General features: G+C 39.1%; 1 protein-coding gene across 3 annotated transcripts in view; it reads right to left on the bottom strand.

Annotated features, from left to right (window-relative positions):
- The window catches only part of TMEM108 (transmembrane protein 108), a 157,597-nt gene that overhangs the window by 75,942 nt on the left and 55,946 nt on the right, over window positions 1-25,709 (bottom strand). For all 3 annotated transcript variants that reach the window (XM_071561232.1, XM_071561229.1, XM_071561233.1), the window contains one exon: window positions 7,144-7,225. In XM_071561232.1, the coding sequence (XP_071417333.1) occupies window positions 7,144-7,183 (40 nt within the window). In that variant the 5' untranslated portion in view covers window positions 7,184-7,225. The remainder of the gene's footprint in view (window positions 1-7,143; window positions 7,226-25,709) is intronic.

The following is a 25,709-nucleotide window of genomic DNA, read 5'->3' as shown; positions in this document are numbered from 1 at the left end:
GAGAAAAGTTTAAAGGCTTTGCAAAAAGTCAAAGGCATTTTTAACATCTAAAAGTTTCAGCACCTAAACCTAAGAGTATAAATATCGCTGTGTTACTGATACCAGGGGTACATGCCCTCGTTCATGGCTGTTCACACATAGGCTAATATCAGATTAAAATGTATATTAAGTATCTAACAGCAATTTTTCTGTCTTTCCCACAGGAACACTGTCCCAGGAATTGGATAGCTCACAGACATTAGACAGCAGTGTGCATGTTGACATACAAATTTTCTTATTTCAAATTATTGGAATGCAGTCCAATGGCCATTCCAGCCTATGGCCAGTGGCTGCTGTAGGAACAGTCTGCTCTGGGCTAACTCACTTTACATATTTAACTGCCTTTGCTGGAGTAGGGCTTGCTTGCAGTATTGTCAAAACCACACCAATGTCTCTCAGGCACAGCCAGGAAGAAAAGAAGGCTTTGGGGAAGTAAATAAATATTTGGATGGGGAATTTCTGTTTTATATTGCAACATATCAAAGCAAGTTGGGAGCATGATGGCTGGGAATGAAATCCCAGTCCTACTAAAGTCAATGGGAGTTTTGCCATCAAACGCAATAGGACCAACATTTCATGGTTGCCAGACTCTTGCCTGCATATAAGTAATGTATCTTCCTCCACTTGACACAGAGTCTCAAAGACACACATGTGAAATTGCACAAGCTTCTAAGTCTTTGTTCCTGAAGTTTCATCTCTCTTAGAGATGATTGAATAGACTTGAAAGGGAAAATAGAGAAAAGTCTCATTTGTACTCTTGCTTACTCACCCTCCCTCTAAAACCTCTCTCAAGGCTTGAGGCAAACAATACTGAACCTAAAATACATTAGACAGAGGCACTGCCATACAATGCGGATCACTTCAGGTCCAAAACTCAAATAATTCACAACATAAATTGGAAATAATATTGTGGATTAATTTTTGACCTATTGGATTATTGTTTTAACAAGGCAGTAAGGAATTTTGAAACCAAATCCTTGCAGCATTTTCCAGTTTGGATAAACACACATATTTATATGTATTTATTTACTATCTCTTGATTTTCTAGCATAATGGTTATGGACATTGTTCCCAGAATGTCACACAGGCAGTGTGTGAATACTTGATGAATATAAACACTATGAAGTTATCCATGTTCTCATTAATTTTGAAAAATCTACAGGGTTCCAGTGCAAACAGCACTAGTACAACATTGAATGTGCTTAATGACAAGAACAGACACTACCAAATTACATGTGCAAAGTCAAGAATTGCTTGTTTGTCAATAGAAAGAGCAAATATAATCATCTGTCTGTTGGCTTTTTATCCCAAATTCAGTGTCAAAAACTTAAACCATGACTTAAAATTCTGCAGCTCCAGGTCTGTTCCACATCTTTCTGTGTTTCAGCAAATCTTCAAGAAAGTGGAGAACTTATCACAGTGTATTAGTTGTTTGGGTGGGTTGCTATGTCCTAAATTTGTATCTGCTGTTGGCAAAACAAGGCAGAATATGCCCTCCCCAACAGATGTGCCTCAAACTCAATAAAGAGCTCGTGCTATCTGTGAAATGCTATCAAAATCATAAGGCCTTTAAGGGCAGGAATGTTCATGGAATCAGCAAATTTAAAATAAATACTGTGAGCTATTCATGGGAACAATCTCAGTTTTGGAATGACAAGAGACATCTGATTCACCAAGTTGTACTTATCCAGGCAGCAAGCAGGAACCGTCTCTCATGTGTGTGTGTGCAGCTGAAATCTCACAAAAGACTCAAGGACACTGGAGCCTACTTTGATAAGAAAATGCATATTCTATTTAGTTTCTTTATAAGTTGCATTGGTTTGCTTTTAAAGCCCTTTTAAAAAAGGTCCGTTTTCCAGGACAGGATCACAAAATGGAAGGCTGCAGCTTTTTTCAGGAAGGCAGTTTTTACTGAGAAACTGAAGCAACAACCCTTTAATTGAATTCTGCAAAAAGAAAGTGTCGATGGACTGCTTGCTGCGAGCTGCCGAGGGGCTGGCTGTTACCAAGCCACGTGACTCTGAAATACAAATGTCTCAGCCCAGTGAGTATCCCAAAAAGCTCTGTACATGACACACTGCATAGCTAGAGGCTGTTTACCTTTCTAATTTTTTAGCAAACCAGATGGAATCTGTTGCTGGATAACCACTCCCTGCTGTTGTCTTTGCTCAGGCTAATACCTGCTAGTCTAACAGAGCAAAACAAAAATGGTGTTTTCTCATGAACGATAGGAAGACATTCTCTGCTGATGTGTATCAAGTGACCCCCAGTACCTTCAAGCTCATATCAGCTGGATGTTTCTAGCACATGGATTAATTATACATGGCTTGTGCAAGCTGAGAGCCCTCTGTGGAAGCAAGCAGGCTCATTTGCACTAAGGACACAGTACCTAGTGGTCACAGGATCAGAGGGTTTGATGGAGCTTTTGAAATCATCTAGATGACCTGTCTCCCCTGGGAGATGGGTTTTTTTTCCATTTGGGGCTTCAGTGGCAGACTTAAATCCTCCTGATTAGCCTGTTCTAGCATTTCAGTATCCTAACCCCCTAAAGCATGTTTGCCTGATGTCTAATATCAAGCTACCTGCTCTATAAATCCATTCCTTCCTGTCTTACCTACTACTTTGGGCAGAGAACAGGTTATTCCCCTGCTTCTGGCAGTAGTCTTTTCTCTGCTGTTACCATGCCTCTTCACTTGCTCTAAATGAGCCGTGTATAATTGTATAAACGAGCCATCAGCGCGTACCATCTTATTAATAACACGTAATTATTCACAGACAGCACTTGGCAATAGAAGCAGGAGTCGGTGGGTGTGGGTTCCTATTAGATGCAAGAGGCATTAGGAGATGGTGCTGCTCCACACCTTTCAGAAAGCACTGAGAACTGGGTCTTCTGTTAACAGAGGAATTTGACAAACTCACATTGGTCATCAAATATTTAGGAAAAAAGGGATGAGCCCCTGGACTTCATACTTGAATGGAGCACTGGCTTGTGCTCACCCTTTCTGCAGAATGAACTTCATTGCAGGAGACTGAACCAAGAGGCAGCCAGGCTGCCAGTTAGAACTGAGCTGCATGCACGGCCAGGGGACACCAGACTTGTGACAGCCTGTGTTACAAGGCATGGCCACTCACTGCCAGTTTTGCTCATTTTACCACAAAGAGAGTGGTACATGCTTGCAAATAGGAAACTCTTTTTATTGATACTGCCGGGCATTGTGCCAGGCTTCAGAGATGAAAGAGTGATACTTGGGAAGGCACGAAGTGATAATGGCATGAAGAAACAATCAGACTGGCATTCATTTCAGACACTGTGGTGACAGGTCCTCGTGCAGACCCTGGTGCTGGAATAAAAGTCCTTCCATTTTTTCAGGAAAATAAATGGCTGAAGAAGAAAGTCCCATATGCAGGTTGTGTGCCAAGAGCTTCACCAGTTACCTGTCCCCACATTTTTCCTCTAGCTTATATGCAGCTTGGAAGCCCTTAGTGAACAGGGCAAGCACGGCAAATTATAGTGTGCATGTTTTATTACAGAAAGTGCAGACATATTGTGGCTCATGCTGTAGGGCTTAAATCATCACATTAGGTCTTTATAAAAAATGGAGCTCGCTCAGCCTCATGGGAAAGGCATTTGCATCTTCATCATTACAGAGGCAACAAACTTCATCCATAAAGATGTGCTTAGAACAAATGGCAGCAAATTGTGGACACATGTTTTGCTTTAATTGGTCCTCATCAACTCAATATAGCTAGTGACTTTAAAGAGCTCTTACTAAGAAACCTCTTCCAAATTCTTTGTTTTAGTCTTTTTATGTGTTTTTTTTTAACATCTTAAGAGATTTCAGATTGAATAGAATCTTTGAAAATACAGTCTGAAAGCACTACTTCTTTATAGTTACATCACACATGTAATTACTTATCATAAATTATGAATGACTAGAGGTAAAGTAGCATTGCCCAGAGCCCCTGTTCAGAGCCAAATGTAGCACTACAATTTTCACAAAGTCTACCTTTTGACACCTGGAAGCAGATTCAAGCCAGCTACAGCCTAATTCAAAAGGGCAGTAGCTGCTAGTGCCATTTTCACTTGCTATTCTTCATCAGCATAAATGGATGGAATGTGCTCTTTTTGGAAAGCACAGCAAAAGAATATGGATGGCAATGAAATGATTACATAACTCATCTAAAATTCACCAAAAAAACCCCCTAAAAACCAAAAGACACAAGCTACAATCAAAATCCTATTTAGATATGGGTCTGATTTTTAAACATACAGCTAACAAATCCCACTGCCTGTAAACGAAACCAATATCTACCTAAGTCTTTTTTCCAGCCCCAAAGCCCAGCAGCCCTCACGAGTACAAGGGTCCCACTGCCTCAGACACTGCACAAACACAGCTGAACACAGTACAAATGAACAGAGGTGGAAACAAATACACAGGTGAGTGTGGCCACTACAGCAGCACAGCTGAGACTCAAGCAAAGTGTGAAAAGCCTCATAACACCACACCAGTTTGGAGATTAAATGCTTCTTCCTACATTTCTTAGCCACAGGCACACTCATAAGCACACACAGAATTTTGTCTAACCATCTGATCACTGTTTCTACAAAAACCACCAACACTTTGTTTCAGCTGTCCTAGTTTCTGCATGTTTATGCATGTCCTATGTATGCATTCACAAGAATACATACATAGGGGCACTTCTCTCTATAGCCTTAAGCCTCAATTCATCACTCGCACTACAGCAGACAATATGAAAACACTACCACAGTTTGCAGGCAGCATCACAGACCCACTTGTTGCAGCTGCAGCTGAGGAAGGCAGGCAGGTGCAGGACATTGGTGAATCAGTCCACAGCAGAATTCCCTCTTCTGATGCTTTCTCTGAAGGTTTGCTTTTTTTTCTGCTATATAGTAGCAGCAATTTTACTTACCCCTTTTATGCAAATGCTGCAGGCCCTTCTTATAGCATAAAGAACAGTTACAGGAAACACATTAAAGCAATTTCCTCTTCCTTGGACAGAACGCACTCTCTGGAGTTTGTTTTTAGTATTCTGGTGTAATTGGGGGAAAAGTGAGCTTAGGTAACACACCTCAGTCCATCTAAAAGAAAACTGATTTAATAGAAATTACGTAACTTGGGGGAATCTTGCCATAGGCTATTTATAAACCAACCAATCAACTAGTGAAAACACTCATTCCAGATGCCCAAAATACCTCTCACATAGTTACAGTTGTTGCATTTGTTAATAATAACTACATTTATTACATGTTTTTGCTGCACTCATAGAAATAAAGCAGTTTGTTTATCTGTCAGTAGTATGTTCAGAATTCCTCTTTCCAAATTACATCAGGGAGTTCACAATATCATTGCATATTCATACTAGATATATGTGTGTGTATATATATATATATAGTTTTCTCAGCCTTTTCCTTCTTCATTTTCAGTGTTCCTCAATTTGCTGCCTAGCTATTCAATACTACCCTGAAAATTACAATTTTAAGCAGCAGGGATAACCATGGGGAATGCTGCCAAGCAGGGAAGCATAATATTAAAAAAAATAAAAATAAAGACTCAACGCTGTGATAGGCTGGATGTACAGTATACCTTCCCTCTTTTCCCTACATGTTGGCAGAAATGTATTTATACAACTCAGTTTCATATTTTCATTAGAATGAAACCAGTGTTGGTCCAGCAACTGAGATAGTTTTAGAATTAAATCATATTCCAACACATGTCATAATGCAGCAAAGTATTCTGGGTCCTCAGCTACTGTAAAACTACCACAGGCACCACTGCTATCAGTGGGTTTCTGGTTATAACCCGCCTGAGGATCCCCGTCCCACACTGCCCTCCAGCCAGGCACCCAATCCCTGGCACTCCAAGGTGTGCTGTTGGGCAGGTCATGTAGGCACAGCTGGCCAAGCTTTATGGCTCATGAAAGCAAAATGACCTTGGGTGCACTGTTGGAGACTCCACTCTAAAGTCATGGAGACACAGCTCTGCTTCTCCTGCGTCATAGGAGAAGCTCTAAATAAGAACAAGAACACCAACCAAGCTACCAAAGCAAAAGAAAGCTCTCACTAAGAAAAGCAAATGTATGATAGTAACTAGATTTCTGAAACAGTCCATAAAATGCCAATAAAACTAACAGCCCTTGCATTGCTCATTCCACGCATACTAAAGGATGATTTTCTGGTTTCTGTCTAGTTTGGACCAGAATAAGAGAAATCCATACAAAACTGTCTGTGAAAATACATAGTAAGAAATTTTGACAAATTGAAGAAACAACATTAAAAAACTAGAAAGTTTTTTAAGAAAACTTTTAAGAAAGTTTTTTTAGAAAACTTTTACTGGAAATTGCTTTCCTTTGCAAAACACAATGGTTATATTCACATTTAATCTGTTCCTATTTTATTTAATCTCTAAAATTTTGAAGAAAAGTTGTGACACTGGAAATTGTCAGTCTACAGAAATGCTTCAACAGTGTCAATACACCTAAAACTTTGCTTTGCTTCAATGAACAGGGAGACAGTCCCCATCTACACAGTCTAAATTTCACCTGAGGCTTTTTCTTGGACTCTTGGATGGATGGACTGCTCTGAAAGACAAAACCTAGAAAGAAGTTGTCATCTCAGAAAGTGGCACAGACTGTAGGTCTGTGTGAGTCTAGAGCTCCCTTCCCTCACTCATAGATCTTTTATTGAGTGACCACCACCAGACATGCCAAGTTCGATGGATCCCTCTTGTCCACTAAAAACTAGACAAAAAACATCATTAGAAAAACACTGCATTATTTCTTCCAGCCACCATCCTCTGTTTATGCATCTCATTTTTCTGAGGGTATTCACAGTTGCAAGGCACAACAAATCACTTCTACTCATGTACCAAATTCCGTAGAATCACCTGATACTTGAACTCATTTTTTAGTTAATTTCCAAATATTTCTGTTAACAGAATAATTTAACTTCCACATGGTTCCTCCAGGTACCTAAAGCAAGACACATGGTTAAGTACTTCCCTGAATTGTGCCCTGCATAAATATTACTATCTTATGTAAGGACTGGAATAGTTCTTTTCTTACAGAAAAAAAATATTTACTTACTAAACAGTTGGCAATAGAGGACGTGTAAGCTTCTCTTCATGGTATCATGTGGTCCTGCTTGTCTGACAGTTTATTCATGATTCTGTCAAGAAAAAAACAAGGGAAGAAGAAAATTATTTATTACAAAATATTGGCTGTCTTGTTATACCTATTGATTACAAAGTAAGATGTACCTTTGCAGGAAAATTGTATTGATAAGCAATGGGAAATTGCCCAAGTGCACTGTGCTTGTGTAAGCCATGCTCTCCAACAGCCTGGCAGTGAAGGCAGAGCTATGGCCAAAAAGGGGAAAACCTGTCAAGAGTACACAAAATAAACACAATATAAACACAAAATAAAGAAGTCTTTTCACTTTGGAGAAAGGGGTCTCACTGGAGGAGCAAAGGAGAGATGCAGACACCACCAGGCAGCTGTGCTGGGCACACGAGGCTGGAGGCTCCTCCCTGAGCCTCACCTTTTCACAGCCCTCAGGAACTACAATGTCCACCCTCCTTTCCCAATCAAAATTTCAGTGGTGCCAAACTCTGCTGAAATGGTAGCACAGAGGACAGCTTTGCACTGATATTTTTTGGCTTCATGCAAGTCAGTTGTTTTAGGGTAAATCCCTTCCTGATGTACCCCACCAGCTACCCAGGCTGCAGGTAGAGCTGCAGCAACTGAAGTTTCTTTATGTCTTTAGACCTTTTCTGTTTCTTCTAAACTGAATTATCTTTCTGTAAAAGGGAATCTCATAATTCTTGCAGCTGCTGTCTGAAAATGCGATGTGGCAAAAATATGTGACCACTCCATCTCCCTGCCTTTGCCTATCTGGGGAGTAACTAATAATATTTTATATGTCCTCAGATGGTATTTTAAAATACTTGATGGACATATTTTTTCACCTCAGTTTAAAAATATTATGAAAAAATAAATCCCAATCATGCTGATATTAATTATTCACATTGTGAGGAAAATATATGCATAAATCAGAAGTGAAAAGCAAATGTAGTCCCAAAGCACTGCTATGAGTAATGTCTCACTGAGTACCCAAAGACAACACAGCATTTAAACTCTTGACTCCATAAAAAAGCATTTGCTAAAGACTCCTAACCAATTTAAAAGGCAGGACACGAGATGAACCCCCTAAAAGGTCTCTGGTCAATATTAAATAGTGTGTAGTACCCCCTAGTTTTCAGTTCAACATATTTTCATCTTCTGAACTCCTGGGGACATTCTGAGTCATTTTAACATGCCCCCACATAAATCTTTCAGAGCTTATTTAAAATGCAATCTCAAGACAGAAGATAAACAAGGCAAGGCCATGAATAACACCTTTGAACTGCATAAATGCTGCAGAGTTTGTGAAAACAGAACTGTGTTTGACTTTCATGTGGAAGCCTCAAAAGGATCGTGACTATTCTTGCTTGTGCTCTGTAACAAAAGATGCTTTGGGTTTGCCAAGTTTTTCCACATGGTGACCTCTGTACACAAATGACACGTACTTGAATTATCCCCCACTTTCCATTTAAAACTGGACCTTAAACACATCTGAGTAACTTGCAGAAATGTCAGTATTTGCAAGGAGTTTTCTCCAAAATGAAAGCAATCACCTGTGAATTAATCTATTAGTTTTAATCAGAATCAGAGATTCATGCATAGTTTGAGCATGAGAACTTGTTGAGGGACCTTTTTGCCTAAGGTTTACCAAACGACAAAACAGAGTAAAAAACCTCCATCTGTATCCATAGATAGACAACATATAGTCTATTATAGCACTCTTCAAAGATGCATATACAAACCCCTATGTTCAGCATCCATTAAGATATTAATGAAAATATATGCAGGAAAAGACCAGAACCAGATAAACGACTGACAATACAGAGTCCATACACCCAAGGACCCTGCTTTTGTGTCTCAAGGACTACCCATCTGAAGTCATAAAAACACAATGGAAAAAAGGAAGAATCTGAAATTGCAACCCTAAATCCACATTATTGACTTGGTATAATTTGAATTATACTTGGCAACTGTGATATGATACAGTTTTTAGCTGCAAACAACGATCTTTTTGTATTTCTCTTCCATCTCCATATTGATGCTATTCATAATGTATACAGGCATTCACTTATAAATTCTGGTTTTGTGGTTAAAATAAATGCTATGCTTTAATATACACATTTATTTAGATAAGACTCTTAAGGTAATTTACCCTGTGCTAAAAAACAGGAACTAGTGTGTATATGGGGAAAAAACCCAAAGATTATCACTGGAAAACTTTAACTGTGTTCTTCTGTTACCCTCAGGTAGAAGATTTATCTTTTTGATAATGTGGCTAGGACATTGGGGAAAGGATATGTGAAACAACACAAATACAAGGTAATCTTAACACCCTGGCAGAGGTTATTCTTTCTCCAACAGCTCTGAGCAGAATAAGGTACCTAAGCCACTGCATTTTTTTACTTGAGTGTAATTACTCCTTAGTTATCTCCTCCACATCATGCAATTTTAGTCACTCATTAGATTATTTAGAATGCTTTTAAAACTGAGGAGTTCCTGTCTTTTTGTTTCTTCCCTGAAGGTGATACACCTTATGTGTGAAAATCAGCCTTCAGCTGTACATACCCCTTCCAGTTCAGATCTGAGGAGCAGGAACAAGCTGCAGGAACAAAGCAGCATGCAGCCATTGAAACTTGGCTGTACACTGCATTTTCAGACTGTACAGAGACATTCCCTGTTTCTTCTCTACTCTGTTCCCAATTGTGCCTATGACATCAATGCTGCTGACCTCTACTCCACTGTTTTACACAGTGCCTGCTACAAATCCCAATTGTAACAATAACTCACCTGGAGTCTATGCTCAGGTATGTAGAGCTAGGCCTAATTTTTGCCTATGGAAGTGACTTTGTCATTATCATCACTGAATTTCATCTGCCATTTTCACCACCCAGTCACTTACTACCATGACTTTTCTGAAAGGCTGAATTATTGTGATTACATAACAAATATATACCTTTTTTATGTAATAGCTTCTGAAGTTGACACAGTTACAACACTAATTCCAGTGCCTTCCAATCATGGAAAATCTTCTATATCTCTAAGAAGACAAAGCAAAATCTCATGGTCAGCTGCAGAAGAAACCACTTTTCAGAGTATCAACCCAGCCATCACTGTACCCTCTCATGGCCCTGCAGGCTCACCTAATCCAAAAACTCTTTCTCTGCAAGTACCTGGCTTTTATAGTCTTCATCTCATGAAAATATTTTGCAGATTTTCTATGGTAAGTACATTTATTTATCACAATCAAGAAAAGTTACAGATATAGTGGCTTGTAGCTGAGAGTGCTCTAGTTCACCAACACATGTTCCCTTAGGTATTTGAGTATGCAATTTTAGGCACTAAGAGACTAGCAAAGTTGTGCATATGCAGATGGAAAATGCAGTTCCTGACCTTGGGCAGATCAGTGTAAAGCTGGAGTATTGCCACCTGTTTTAAATACACAAACTGTTCCTTACAAAAAACAAAGAAATATGAAGAGTGAGAAGAAACAAAAGTGGTCCTGGAAAAAAACTGACTTGGAAATATAATGTGAATGTCTGAGTTTTGTGCCCATTTTATAACCCTCACTCTATTCTTCAACACTTCTCTGAGCTTTTTCAGGAGTACAGTTCTGCAAAACACTAATTCTGAAACATACTGTGCTTTAATGTTTGAAAAGCAATTCTGAGTATTTGAGGGGATTATCTGTTACAAATACACCAGATCTTTGACATTTATTTTTGTTTGTATTTTAAAAAAAGATTCTTAACCATAATTTCCTAGGTCCATATTTTGGTCTTCAAGTGAATGGGCATATTGTAATTCATAACGTTCCTACCCATATACTTTGAAACAAAGAAAGATAGTGGAAGTTTGTAGTAAAATCAATTTCAAGTTTGAAGACTTTGGTAGCAAAATTAGTGGAAATTTGTATCCACATGCCTAGGTGTCACATGCCTAGCCACAAAGAAACCTGTGTTTGAAAATATTAGTTAAGCAGTTCGTGCCTGAAATGGGCTTACATATTTTGCACTTTTAGTGCACAATATTTCACATACAGTTTATCTTACCCAGGATGATGAATAGATGAGTGAAATCCCTGTGGACAGCCAGCAGTATTGTCTTTCAAAGTAAGTGATCCCCTCAACATCACAGTTAAATTAAAGAGGACAATGAAGACATAATGATGAATAGAAGACAAAAGAGTCCAAAAAAGCTGACAGCTCCCAGCCATTCATTATGTCTGATGTGAAAAAAATGCCAAACAGGCCTTAAATTAAAGAAGAAATAGAGGAGAATAGAAGATACACATTGAGGCAAAGCTCACAGTCAGTGAAGAACCTTTGTCTGTCAAACAAAAACTTGGACACCAAAATGAAGAAGCTGAAGAATGGTAATGAAAGGAGGAGACAGGCAAAAGACTTGCCACTCCATCCCATGAAGCACATGAATTTTATTATATTATTCTGACTACTATGGATCATTCTGGAAAGAAGTAAAAGCTACATCACAGACAGTTTTCAACTGTAGTATATCTGGTTCTCCAGAAAAAGAAAGAGAAAAAGCAGACACACACAGAAGTACTTCCATCTTCAGTATTCTTTGACTCCCCTATCAAAGAAATCCAGCCTTTATCCTTTCAGTATCATATTGCCCTGTGATGTTCAGTGAATTGCTATGAGATAAAAACAGCAGAGGCCTCTCACAACTCACAGAAAGCTGGGATTACTGCCAGGAGTTCATCCCCCAGTGTAAATTCCACCACCAAGGTCTCTGCTTCCTACAGGTTAGTCACTTAGTGGGTATTCCAGCATGCCTCACAAAAGGAAGCAGCTGGACTCTTCTTGACTACACAGGACTCAAGCATAACTTTGTGTTTTTAAGTTCTCATGCTTTGTTTCTTAATTTAATGGCCTACTTCTACAATCCAGATGTTATTTTGCAAAATTTATCTCTCAAAAAGCTTCAGGGCATGCTAATAAAAAGATGATTAAGTTGCAGCAATAAGACTCCTCCGAGCAAGAATTCTGTGTTCTTGTTCAACATGTGCCATGTTGTCTGCTGTGATTTATTTCCCACTGCTTGGAACATGCAAACCACCACTACCATCTTTCTTCATAACATCCTGAGTGCAGCATATTTTATATTTATGTCCACTTTATACTTAGATCTTTCAGCACTTTCTGAAGTAGATTCCACTGTGCAAAGCAATTCACACCTACTTCCACAATTACCCTCAAAACTCTACACTCTTTGCTAACCTAGAGTAGGGTCTACCCTCAGGATATCAAAGCTGATCAGGGCCAGTCTTACTGGTGTTGTGCAGTCTTGTCATATGTGCATAAGGAATAGTCAGGTAGGAACTGAACTAGAAGTACTACCATGCTTTTCTGTATATACAAGATTTGTATCCTGTGTGACATGAACTTAGCAGCAGAGAATCTCATAGCATAAAGAACAAAACTCAAACCATCCAAACTCTCTCCTCTCTGAATTCAGATGCAGAGCATCTACAATCCCCACTGGGTCTAAGATTGGCTGTGGTAATTGTTGTATTGATGTCTGAATCCATATCTGCCCATTCTGCCCATTACCACAAACATAAACAGAAATCAAAAAACACACAGAGGAAGCAGTGTTGATATGCAAGGAAACCCTGACAGAAGTTGTTCCCACTCCTCAGTTTCTCTACTTCATCATTAACTGTTGGAATCTCAGTCCCCCATCTCTGCTAACGTAACAGTTCAAATGACCATGTTCCACAGGCCTCCTCCCACCTGTGACAGTGTTCTCATGAACAACTCTAGGCAAGGTGACCACTTAAAGGCTCATTAGTGTGGCCAGTGGAGGACATTGGCAGATAACCCATTCTTCATTATCTCCCCCTTTATTCACAAGTCAAACCTGGGGCACATTGCTGAAAGGAAGAGGGAAGAAAGGCCTACACTCTTGGGGTTCAGTGTCATAAAAACAGATGGACATGAAGAACCTCATGTCTGGGTAACCATGGCTATGGCAAGAACTTACTCTGAAAAGGCCAGGTAAAACTACTGTTGCCTTTGACTATCTAATGCCTTGGACTATTTCTAGACTTTATTCCTAATTATCTTTTTAAGGCAGCTCCAGTGGGAGAGAAGTCTAAACAATTGTTCTGGTTGTTTCTTGTTCCCAGTGGTGCAAAGATATAACCCTGTGTGTGTCCAGTAGCAGAATAAGAAAAGAAGAAGCCTTTCCTTTACATCATTCATCTCTGTAGCACTCTGAGAAGCTAACACCCTCATAAAGATCAAACTGACTTAGCAGAAGTAGGCAGAATTAGAAGTTGGTCATTAAAACACTTAAGAGGTGGAGAGGGGAAGACTTTTGTGTACATTTTAAAACTTGTATAAGGTTGAATACAAAATATTCAATGATGAATACTTGTGAGAACTTCCTGTGGACACCTACCAATATTCTCTTTCCAAGTAAGTGAACCCCTCAACATATATGAATATATGGACATTTGAAACTTTGATAAAGAAATTTTTTTGCACATCTTGAAACATGCTATTTTGGCTGATTGAAGAAAAAGAGTTTGGGGGAGAATAATCTTTCACAATGCAACACAGAAAAAAAAAAGTTAAACCACTGGGTCAAGAAACCTGTATAGAAATAGTCCTTAGTGAAAAGCACTTTGTCCTGGTCTTTTGAAAAGACTTTCTTAAAATGAAATCCGATAAAGACTAAGTTGAGTAATTTCTCAAATTTTTTTCTGGGTCTTATGAGAGACAAACTAAAGAAAAGCTTTTAATATTTGTTCCAAGCTCATGATGAAAATTTCACAGGCGGCACTACACTCAGGAACCATTCAGCAGTGTAAATTGCCTATTCTTTGACAAGAAAACTTTATAACCATTGGAAGCTCTCCTGCTAAAGGACTTTCTTGGCACACAAAACTACGCTAGTTAAGGTATCTCTATAACTTCTGGAAAAATAAAGAAACTACATCTTGTTCTTCCTTCACAATCACAGCAGGGAATGGATGCAGAAACAAGCTCCACTGCCACATCACTCTTGTGATGCTGCATTTCCCCCAGAGTACCTCCCATGGCACCTCACCTACCTCAGGAAGTCCACGCTGTGGATGCTGAGATTTGATTTACTCACCTAAACTCCCTCTGCAGAGAGCAGGTAGACTGGCTCTCTGAAGCCTGATGCCTGTGACCTGTTTAAAATGCCTCTCTTGGAAGGAGGAAGCCCATTTCTTAAGGGGGGCTGTTTGTCTCCATTGAGTTTCAGAGGGTTAAGGTCGATTGATTCCAGCTTGTAACACTGAAAATGAGAGTGCCAACATCTGTAAAAGGAATCCCACCTCGAGCTTTCTCAAGCTACAGGGATCTCAAGGTTTAGGGGGTTAACTTCTCTGCAGCTGCACTGAACTGTTCCTTTGCTCCTATTGTTTAGGATATACAATAACAAAGACTTAATGTAAAGAACAGGCAAGAAAATAGTTTTGCCTGCACTGCAATAAACACAGAGATTCAGAAAAGGGCGTACCTTTGTGAAGCAGCTGAAATCAGGCTTTTCACAATATTCAGCTTGATGGAATGCCAATATTTCAAGTAGAGAAGAAAAAAGGTGCAAAAGAGAAGGTACTGTTTTTCCTTTCTTACAATATGGTACTCTATTCCTAAGGTTAATTGACTGGGTCAAATTTTCAAGAACAGAAAGCATCCACTATAAACAAAGAGAAGTATGCATGGAGTGTGTCTGAAACCAAGGCCAAAATACAGTTTCACAAAGATGCTTGAGTATTCCAAAATGCAAGCAAGAGCTGTGCTGTCAAACATACCTGTACTTCAGTCCTGAAAACACTGTTACACAGGCCTGAGATGACTTTAAAGGAAATCTATACTAGGCATGGAAACTTCTCAATATAACATTTTAACTGCAAGATCATCTTCTCTTGGTGAACACCACAATTACCAAGCTAAACAAATAACCCTTAAAACACCACCACAAAGGAGGCTCAATATTGTGCATCACCATTATCTGATTTAGGGTGAGCTGAAGATACAAGCTAAGGAAGGCAAGTGCCTATAATTGCTTTGACATAAATCTCACAAACTGGGTTTTGGCTTTGAAAACTTAACCGTAAGGAAGGTCCCTTTCACTAATTTCTCAAGAGACTGTAAAGATTAAGAAGATTGAGAGACATACAACAAGAAAAATATCAAGATAGACTAATTAAGTTTTGGTCCATCTCTAGGGGAATTTCAACTGAGCTAATGTAAGTACAGCAGTTCCCAGTTCAAGACACAAACATTCTGCCTTGCCTCTCAACTCCTTAGCTTGTTTACATCTACGAAACACAGACAAAATTATTGCTGATGAAGGATGTCAACACAGTGCTCTCCTGACTCCATCAGATGCTGAGTCCAGTTCACAGATCCAACCTTTCCAAAAACTCAACGTGAGTGAGGAACAAAAGCTTTCAGTTAGGTTGGAGTGCCCGGCCTGCCTATCTTGGTTGTGGCTCATCTTATTGTATTAACAAGATCACACAATTAAGGAGAACATAACCACCTCAGCTGCCAAAAAAATCAAACAAAGAGCAATCCATTTGTTACTGCAATTTTGAATTGCACATGTTTATGTCTATAGGTAGCAGATTATGGCTATGTTTTCTGTTGTTCTTTCCTTCCCTATTTATACTAGCATGCCTCTCCCAATAACAAAAGGTTAAAAAATTAATAATTAAAAACCAGTGAACACATACAGCATTTTCCCTTTTTCTTTTCAGTTAAAAGAAAATCATAATAAATTTCCCATCAAAATATATGCTGACGAATTTTTCCATGTCAGTTTAGGATTGAACGTTTTGAACTAGCTCTAATCATAATGTGTAAGTGCAGTGCAAGGATCTAATTTCACAATGACAAGTTATAATAGACATATACAAGTACCTCAGAATGAAAGAAACATTTTATTATAGTTGAAAAAAGCATGGCAGGAAAGCATAACCATCTTTTGAATTCTTAATCATTCAGTATCAATGGTGCATTAATGTATTTAATAGTAACCCATATTGCTAGTTTTTTAACAGAACATAAATTCCAAGAAAATCCAAGACAGCTTATAATTATATTTTTAGTAAAAAAATCAGTATGGTAAACAAACATGAAAGGTTGGGGGTTTTAAGACCGCCCTGTGTGCTTTGCCAGATCCTCTTACTCCCCTGACAGAGTGTTAGGTCAGGGGCAATCCCAACTGAACTGTTTGCTAGTCTCCTTTGCTCAGCTATTTTAGGGCATACATTCATCTTGAAATGAAGTCAATCACTTCAAAGTCTGTCTGAAGTAGCTTCTTCTATGAAATTATAACATCAGCTCTAAGAATAGGCACATCTCTGGCAGATTTGGATAGATGGATACATAAATGCATAATCATATGGCACAGAAAGTAAGATGATGTCTTGACCTACGTCTCCCTGGTTAAACCTCCTTTTAACAGAGCCATTTACTACCTCCTTTTTAATCAGACATTCAATATGGTAAGAAGAGAAGGGAGATAAAGTGAGCTCTGAAATATGACTGCTCTGCTTTAGAGGGCTGAACAACATACACCGGAAAATAGAAGGGTATACTCGCTTAGACTTGACATTTCATCTGAGAGTTTATTATAACCATGTCTAGTTCAAGGGACACCATTTATTTATCCTCAACTTTCAGCCACAGGGTTTGATGTCAGAGGAAGAAGTGGCCTCAGAAAGAATAGGAGACTACCAATAAGTGACCCAGTCATTAACAATAACCCCTTTTACAGAAGAATATTTTACACACCACTTTGAGATTAGCAGGTGGGAATAGAACGAAAATTGTATAAGGCATCCAACAAAAATATAGCCCCATAAAAATTTAGGTTTGAAGAAAGGTGACAGAAATAGGCTCTTTGTAATTTACAAGTTATTAATTCTTGTCCATACTGTAGTGCAAACACTGTATTTCATCTAAAAATGCATGTAGTGCTGTCTGATTCAATAGGAAGAGTTTCCAAAAAAATTAAATGTCAGAGCAGCCTGGCTTATTGGTTTTACTCAATGTAAATTCACTTTTTATGCAACTCTGAATAATAGTAATGGCCTGCTCTGTGTCAACGTGATGTTTACAACTTCAGGCTTTGGAGAGAAGAACTGGAGGCAAAAGAAAGAGAGCTAGGACAAGATGACAGGGCAAGATGCTAGCCTGGAATTGTCAGAGATTTGGCTCTACGTGACAGGTCTGTAGCTTTAGAGAGGATTTAGCATGTCAATCGCTGTGTGTCTTATTTTCCCTTTTATTTGTGCAGCCAGCAAGACTGTTACTGGATAAACAGCTCATCTCTCTCCTTCAAAAGGTTCACTTGCTTATACAGAGGCACAAGTAAGCTAAAAGGAAATGCAAAAGAATGAAAACGGGAAAACTCAAACAGCAGCATCTGAAAACGTGCCATGCTGTCAAGTAAGACTATGCTCAGATGCACAGTTTATCTTAATAGGTTAGTGAAAAGTCTCCTTTACTGCCTAGAACTGTGAAGCACTTCCTCAGGTGAAACCTCCTGTCCCTGACAGGAGATTTCAGTACAGACACAGCACCTGGCTCAGGACTCATAAAGCAGTGCCAGCCAAGGCCACTATTTCAAGAAGGTTGTTCTTTCTTTTTTTTTTTCTTAACAGAGGTAAACAGTATAGGCAGGGAAAGAATAAGACTGCACATTTGATAAGTAGGTTTAAGAAAGAAACATCTGCCCTGTTAACTTGCCCCAGGTAAAATGTGATGAGGATAGTTTTAGATGTGTCAGATACTTTGTACATTGCAACCGAGACAGGCTAAGCCATGTTCTGAGCTGCCCAGTGCAAATTCGGAGTAATCCCGGTGACTTTGTCCCAGCACAATGCCAATGAATATGAAAATGAACTCATAAATCAAAACGGGGAATAATGGCCTTGTGCTGAACAGATCTGTTGGACACTGGATTATTACAACAGGATTTTTGCAGGTACAGACTTCAGTGGGACTCCCCTCTCATTCTGAAAGCTAATAGAGCCTAACTACCATTTGTGCACCTAAAAACCCCATGTCTTTATCTTTCTATCCGTTCTTTTCTTTCTAAAGGAAAGTGTTCCAGGGAGAGAGTCCGCCTTTTCCATGTCCTGCTTGATTGCACTATGGCTTTGCTTCTGTAAGCTGTAAAAAGTTGGGGGAAAAGTGTTTTGTCTTTCAGGTGTAATGCACTCCTGAGCCATGAGTTCAGCCCTGCAAGGACAGAAGACAAGAGATGCCCAGTCCTGGGTGTATCATATGATGTGGTTCTCTCCTCATCCCCAAATCAGCTCACACAACTGAACAGTGAGGCCACCCAGGACACAGTGAAGGATCCTTTTCAAATAAAACTGCAGCTCCTCTCTGCTACAAGAGCCCCTACTCCTGTGTGCTAAGCTTGCCACAAGAGTGACAGGATCAATAAGAAGAAATGAGAGCCCTTTGGGTGCATCTATACCTGCAGTGCAAAAAAATCTGCACTGGCTACAGTCTGCACATACTGCAATAATCCAAATAATAAACTCACATATTTTGGTTTCAGTTTACCATCCAGCCTAAGTCAATGTAAGAACAAGGTTAGTGAGCTCACACATTCAGAGAGTCAAGGTCACAACAAGAAGGAACCTGCTGTTTGTCGCATCTCTGCCTCACCACTGATGACACTGGATAGTCCAACAAGACTGAGGTAAGGGCTTGGAAAACCACTATGGTTGTGCCTAAGGCAGTCAAAAGCTGCCCTAAGGAACTGGATTCTCTCTCTGTCTCAGTGCCTAATGCCAAGGAAGTCACAAAATCCAAATTCTGCACAGGCAGTCCTTAATTGGATCTTTGTTTGCTCAGAGCAGAGCACAGAACACCTGTGCTCTGAACCGTAGAAGCATGGAGCAATTCCAACTGCGATGGACTCGGCAAAAGGCAACTCCAGAACAAAGGAAGCGCGATCAGAAGCTATTTCTGGAAAATCGGGGCACAAATATCTCAAGTTGGACATTTAAATTAAATGCCCCGTGTTGCCATCATGATTCTGTGCATCATTTTCCCTGGTGTACGATGTCATCTCACCTTATCGGTACACTGTGAAGATAAATTCATTAATGTTTGTAAAGTACTCGGATGGTGCAATAATGAGAGCTGCAGCAGTGCTCCCCAGGAAATTAATAACTCTGGCTTCAAAGCTGCATCTGAATGATGTACAGTTACAGGAGGAAGAGGTGACATAATGAACTACTATGATAAAATAAAATATTGATTCATCTGAGCAGCGTTGACTGAAATTTCTCCTTATTTAAGAGAGCTTTGCTTTGTACCCTTAATAGTCCTTTAAGTGTAACTTACACAGTTAATTAAAAAAAAAAAAATTAAAAAAACCCTCCCCAACTCAGAAACTGTATAACACAGCCCCACTGAGACCCACACAATCCTCCAGAGAACTGGAGCCTTTAGGTCCTGATTCCACATTTTAACCCTTCAGCTAACTAACACTTGACCTTGTCTTAGGGCTACTCTGGTCTCTTTTGCCAGAATCTCTCTCCTGTTTATTGCTTCATCTCTTCTTAAAAGTCCCTTCCTTTTCTACTCAGCACTCCTACTCTAACCTCAGCTCCTACTCTCTCTGTTTCAACCACTTTATTTCCTCTCCTTGTCCCTCTCCTTAGTATTATTCATATGGGGACCACATCCCAGCCCTGCCTTTTCTTAATCATTTCATTACCTGAGTCAATCACCTTGGCCACGGGCACAACCTTTGTATCCCCCACCTGAAGCACACTCCCTGCTGCCAAAATCCTAGGAGAGCTGAAATGCAAATCTTAAAGAAACACACAGGGATAAGGATTTTTTAGCCCAGAATGTCATTTAATCTGATAGTTTTCCACTAAAATTCAAAAATTCTTAACTTTGACTTTGGCTATAGAAATCCCTCTTGCTTTTTGTCTTGCATCATCCTCTCTCCCCTATATATTTCAATTTCCTGATCTGTGCTATGGAAGTCCCACAAAATAGTACAAGATACTGCAACATCATGAAACATGATTGACCATCCCCATTTTGTTTTGGGGGGTTTTTGTTTGTATTTTTTTCTCAGAGACCAAATTATTTTTCCTGAAATGGAAAAAAAAAACAAAACAAAACACTGACTGAAAATAGAATAGAAATTCTCTGTGTTGGAAAATTTCATTTTGAATGGTAACAAAATTGTTTTGCTAAGTGAGACATCAGGCAACCTTTACCAGACTCAAGGTCAGCAGAGTTTTTGTCTATATTTTTCTGCATTCAGGAAGACGCTGACCAACCAAATCACAGCAGGCACTCAAGCCTTTGCAAATAAATAATCAAATCATGAGGAAGGGGAAATCCTGTAGATAAATGTGTCTGATTCATCATATATTTCCCTCCAAACTATGTGAACAATCTGGGGTTTGCAGGACCATATGCAGAGAGGTGTATTATGATTTACAGAATTTATGATTGTAGCATTCTTCAATTTCATTCATATTGAAAAATACGAATGCAAATCTTTAACTGAAAAATATTTAAAGAAATTAACTAAAATAACATATGGAATACTTTTGCAACAAATGCATTAATCATGTGCAAACTGAATTAAGTCTTTTATTAGCACGTAATTGGGTGAAATATTAATATATTATTTTAATTTGAAAAAATCATAAATTACAAGATTTGAAACAAAACGCCACATAATGGCAGCTTTAACATTAAGATGTCATTGTAAAAATGAATGTATATAATGAACTCGGGAAAATAGAAATATAAGAGTCTGATCCTGTCCTTGTTTTCTGTACATCTGCATTGGAGTTTGCCTATTGTTATTCAACTAGCTAATCACCATCTTTTGTGTGGCGTCACTGTGTTTTTACTCAGAGACGCTGATCTGTGAAGACATCTGTTATTTGGTAGATAATAAGCCATTTCAAGTCTCAAAGGCCTGCAAGGCATTTCTGAAGAAGGAGAAGTAGATACATCTGTTCCCACCAGGTAAGACTACAACTGAGCAGGCTGTAACACAGCAGAACAAAACTTGCACTTGCTGTTCACCAGAAAGCTAAATGGACATGGAACAATGCAAACAAAGAGCAATTCTGGTGCAGTTTGTTAGGGCTCGGAGGGAGATTGACTTTAAATAAATCATTTAATGTTTTCTTCAGGAAACAGTACATGTCACACTAAAGAACAGTAGGACTTGTCTGATCACAACTGACTGAATCTATGAACCAGGCACAGCCAAAAAAGCAGCAGTCCACTGAACCTGATGTTCTGGGGAAAAAAGTCAGTATCAGACATTTTGAGGGTAATGCCAATGCTGGATTATTCACGTGGAAAGAAGATCTTGTGCCATTGCTCCCTACTAACTTCTCCATATGAACAAGTTCTCTCTGTATTCTACTGAAAATATAGTACCTCTGCATTATCCATTAATCAACTGCAGCTTTGAATAATCCTTCTTATCACAAATTCAGGAATAAACCAGGACATATCGTCATAGGGCATATCTTTATCTCCAGAATGCCTAAGTAACCCAGCATACAGCAGCTGCATTCTGCAGGCTTCCATTCCTTACATCTTCATCACTCTGTCAAGTCTCTCCCATTGTGCCACGAATGCAGATGAGACTCATATATTTAGATTTGTCTTTGGGATACCTGTACTGGCATCTGTCTGCTCTGAAAGCAGGCTGGCCACACAAACACCACTATACATGTAAACAGGAGGAAAACACGTATATGTGAACTTACCTCACATACAAGTTCCTTTTATTTACACATTTGAATGGCACTAACCACAAACTGCAAATTCAAGGAGTTCCTGTAATTTCTTACTCCAGTTTCATCTACTCATGCATTTTGGAGCATTGTGACTCAAACAGGAACTAAATTTTTGGCTTGGTTTTTTACTGCCTCAGCTCACAGGCCTAGAACACTGCAGGGACAGCAGAGTTGATGCAGTGTTGCCCTGTTCTCTGATTTGTCAACTGCAGAAATGTAAAACTGAAGAGTGACACATGATGTTAACACTTTCTGCTGGTTCTCCCACCCCAATGTTTATTCTTTTTCTGAAGTTTCAGATATTTGCCCATTCTTCTATAATGGAAAAAAAAATGGCTTTTCAGCTCTTTTCTCAGAAAAATAAGGCTCCACTCAGTTTGGTGGTTAGGCTAGTTATCCATAGCCTAGCTAAATACTTTAACATGGAGATACCATCTACATAAAAAGAATTATCTTCCCAAGGAACCAAGAGCTTGCAATCCCAGGCAAGATACACTCTAGTCATCAGTGTAACATCTAAGCAGCTGTTTGCAGATAAGGACAAACACGTTTTACTGAAGATGTGAGTTGGCTGAAGGCGAAAGCCACACAGTGTGGTGCCAGGCTCTAGGGAATAAATCCAACCTCTTGAGAGAACGTACTGGATCAAGCATAGCTATGGCAGCTTTAGGGCTTCCCATTCAAGGTTGTGCATTTGGGGCAGTCAGAATGAAAGAGAACTCGGACTGGTCTGCAAAACACCATCAAAGGACAATTAACAGGCAGGAAAACCTACTCCTGGTAAGAGATTTCTCTGTAAAATATGAAGTAATAGAGCTCTGTGTGGAAAATAGATAGGTCCGGGAAGAAATGCATCATACATTCATGGCATAAAATGCTCTACAGATGAAGAAGGAAACTTTGGAAAGGAACTGGTAACAAAAAAGATCAACAGTAATGATATACACAATACAGTACTCCATACACAAGTTTTCAAGCAATGCTGCAAATACTGTTTATAGAGTTTTGACCTCATCAGTGGTGACTCCTTTCTACCAATGGACATTAATTCTTGCTTTGCAAGACTCCATGGTGCCTGGAGGAAATATTATTCAGCTTAACAGCAGATTTGAGGTAAGGCTCATCTCTCCATTTTTTAGCCATATAAAAAGTAGGAATCTCATGTAAGCTATTTACATAAGCTCTTTTTTAATCTTAAAGTTGAGATGAAGCCCTATCTTACAATAGGATGGCTCATTGCCCACAGGTGGCCATCTCCTCTCAGTGATGATATGGAAAGCCTCAGTACCTTGCTCCAAGTGAACCAGGATGGCTTAGAGAGCACAGATTTAGTGGAATAAATTTTAGATTAACTGGTTAGTCCAAAATCAGATATGGAAACTTGAGGAGGGTTACAAATCAAACAAAACCCAAGTTTCTTTTCGAAGCGGGTATTGCAGTGGAACATACAGGTGAGATTCCTCACCACGACATCTCTAGTACAACTGCATGCAAAATATGCCACTCCGTTCTTGAGCCAGTATTGCTAAACAGATGCTAGCACTGAAGGAAATTCAGGCATAAAGCTGATCAAAGGGCTGGTAAAATTATCTACAATAATTTTAATAGACAGTGGATAAATAATGTAAAGACACATGAAGTAAAAAGATGGTAGAATGAAGACATATTAAGAAAGAAAAATATAGAGAAATATCATAAAGAATTTCACAGTACCAAGACACATTCTGTTATGGAACAGTTTTCCAAGAAAAGTGGGGTGAGTAGAGCCAGCACATTATAAAACAGATAGGCAAAACACTTGAAAATATATTGCCAGACAGAATTACTTCACAGAAGTTTGATGCTTGAACAGCCTATGTCTCTTTTTAGCTTCCGTGCTTCTATTTTATCACAATCAGTTCAGTTCTAAACTTGCTTTTCAGTGGACAAGAAATATTAAAATGAAATCTGGAGACACAGCTTGAAATTGCAAACAATGATCAATTAGCATCTCTCATCATACAATTTATTACCTTTTTTTTTCCATGGCCTTTGCTCTGCCCTTCAGTGCCACCCTGATTTACTGCACTGTTCTACTTAATTATCTCTAGTGCTTTATTTCAGAAGTGGTACTATTTTTAGACATTTCTTTATTGGTAGCATTGCATTCAGAGGGACCATCCCTTCGTTTGTTTCCAAGCTATAGCAGCAAGACCAGATCTGTAGTTTAGAAACAATGGATACTTTTCAAGTATTTGGGAAACAGGATCCTGCTGCAAATTACAGAAGGCCAACTCCAAAGTTAGTTTACACCAACAGGTCTGAGAAAAGTAAAGCTAGCAAGCAGCCACCTCCTCTCTGGGAGGTACTAGGATTATTCTTGAGAGTGAAACAAAACAACATACCTGAGAAATGAATTTGTTTCTGAGTCTTTAACTCAACTATAAGCACACTGCAAGGAGGCTTTCACCTATCTCACCCTGGAGCACAGGAACATGCAGGCTGGCACATGTGAGGACATGGTGACAGCCTGCTGTGAACACCTTCAGACTGGAAATCAAAAGATAGTCAATAATTAGCAGATATTTCAGACTGCAGTAGTGGAAGAAAAACCCCTTAGTTTTTTAAAATGAAGTTCAGTGGGTCTGTCAAAGGGTGATTCATACAGCAGTTGAGAAGAAAGGGGACTGGATTCCAGGTCTCTGTTTCTCTGTTCATGGAAAGGCTGTTTTGTTAAGCTCAAGCCAAGTAACAATTGCTCTGTGCTCTTGCTATTTGTGCTCCCACACAACAGTACTTCACAATACACGTGAAATAGAAGTAGAAAACTGCATGAAGTGAAGAGAAAGATACCTGAAATCTAAAGAGCAGACTCAAGTGCCTAACTTCTACCTATTAACAAAAGCAATGTGCATATTCAATGAGACAGATTCCTGCAATCCAAACCCACCGTCGACAATAGAATGTGTAGGCTCTTGTGATGTTTACTTTTAAAAATCCAACCCAGGAGTGAACTAAAAGTTGCAGTCCAGAAATAAGGGTTGAATAGCCTCTCCAGCACAGACACTGTTCATGGTTAAAAGTCAACATTTGCCAAAAAGGTAGCCAAACATTATTGCAAGACATAATGAAAAAGACCTGTTGTAACAGGGATGTAGGATACCTGCTGACCACTGAACAAAAGTTGTTTGCTTACTACTGGACGTTGCATTAGGAAGGGTAACCAAGGTAATAGGATATGCGTTTATGCAGGAGAGAAAACATATTAGGTAGCTAACAACAAAACAGCTTTGAAAGACAATGTGATTTTTTTTCTACTTTCAGAACTCATGGCAAATACAATGCCATTTCTTAAATTATTCCTCATTTCCACATTCTTTATTTTTTGTGCCAATTGCTGCTCCTCTCTCTAACACGAAAGTGTCAGTGTCAAAAATGAACGACACAGTATAGCTGAAAATAAGAGTTAATTACTGTGGAAATTCAACTCTGGAGCTTTAATTAAAGCCTGACAAATGTATCATGGACCCCAGGCTCCACTGTGGAGTACACCCATTAGAGAGATTACTCCTCTTTCTACGGCCTCCCATGCTAACACAAAGGAAATATCAATCATGCCACAAAATGGCTTTTCCAAATCAAAGATGCCAGGAATTATTCTATTACCTTTCTCACAGATAATTTTCAGAGTTGCTGAGAGAGATTTTTATGCAAGAAAGCAGCATGTTAG

This window comes from Pithys albifrons, chromosome 7 (genome assembly GCF_047495875.1).
Source record: "Pithys albifrons albifrons isolate INPA30051 chromosome 7, PitAlb_v1, whole genome shotgun sequence".
Lineage (NCBI taxonomy): Eukaryota > Metazoa > Chordata > Aves > Passeriformes > Thamnophilidae > Pithys > Pithys albifrons.
This window is presented reverse-complemented; position numbering and strand designations above follow the sequence as displayed.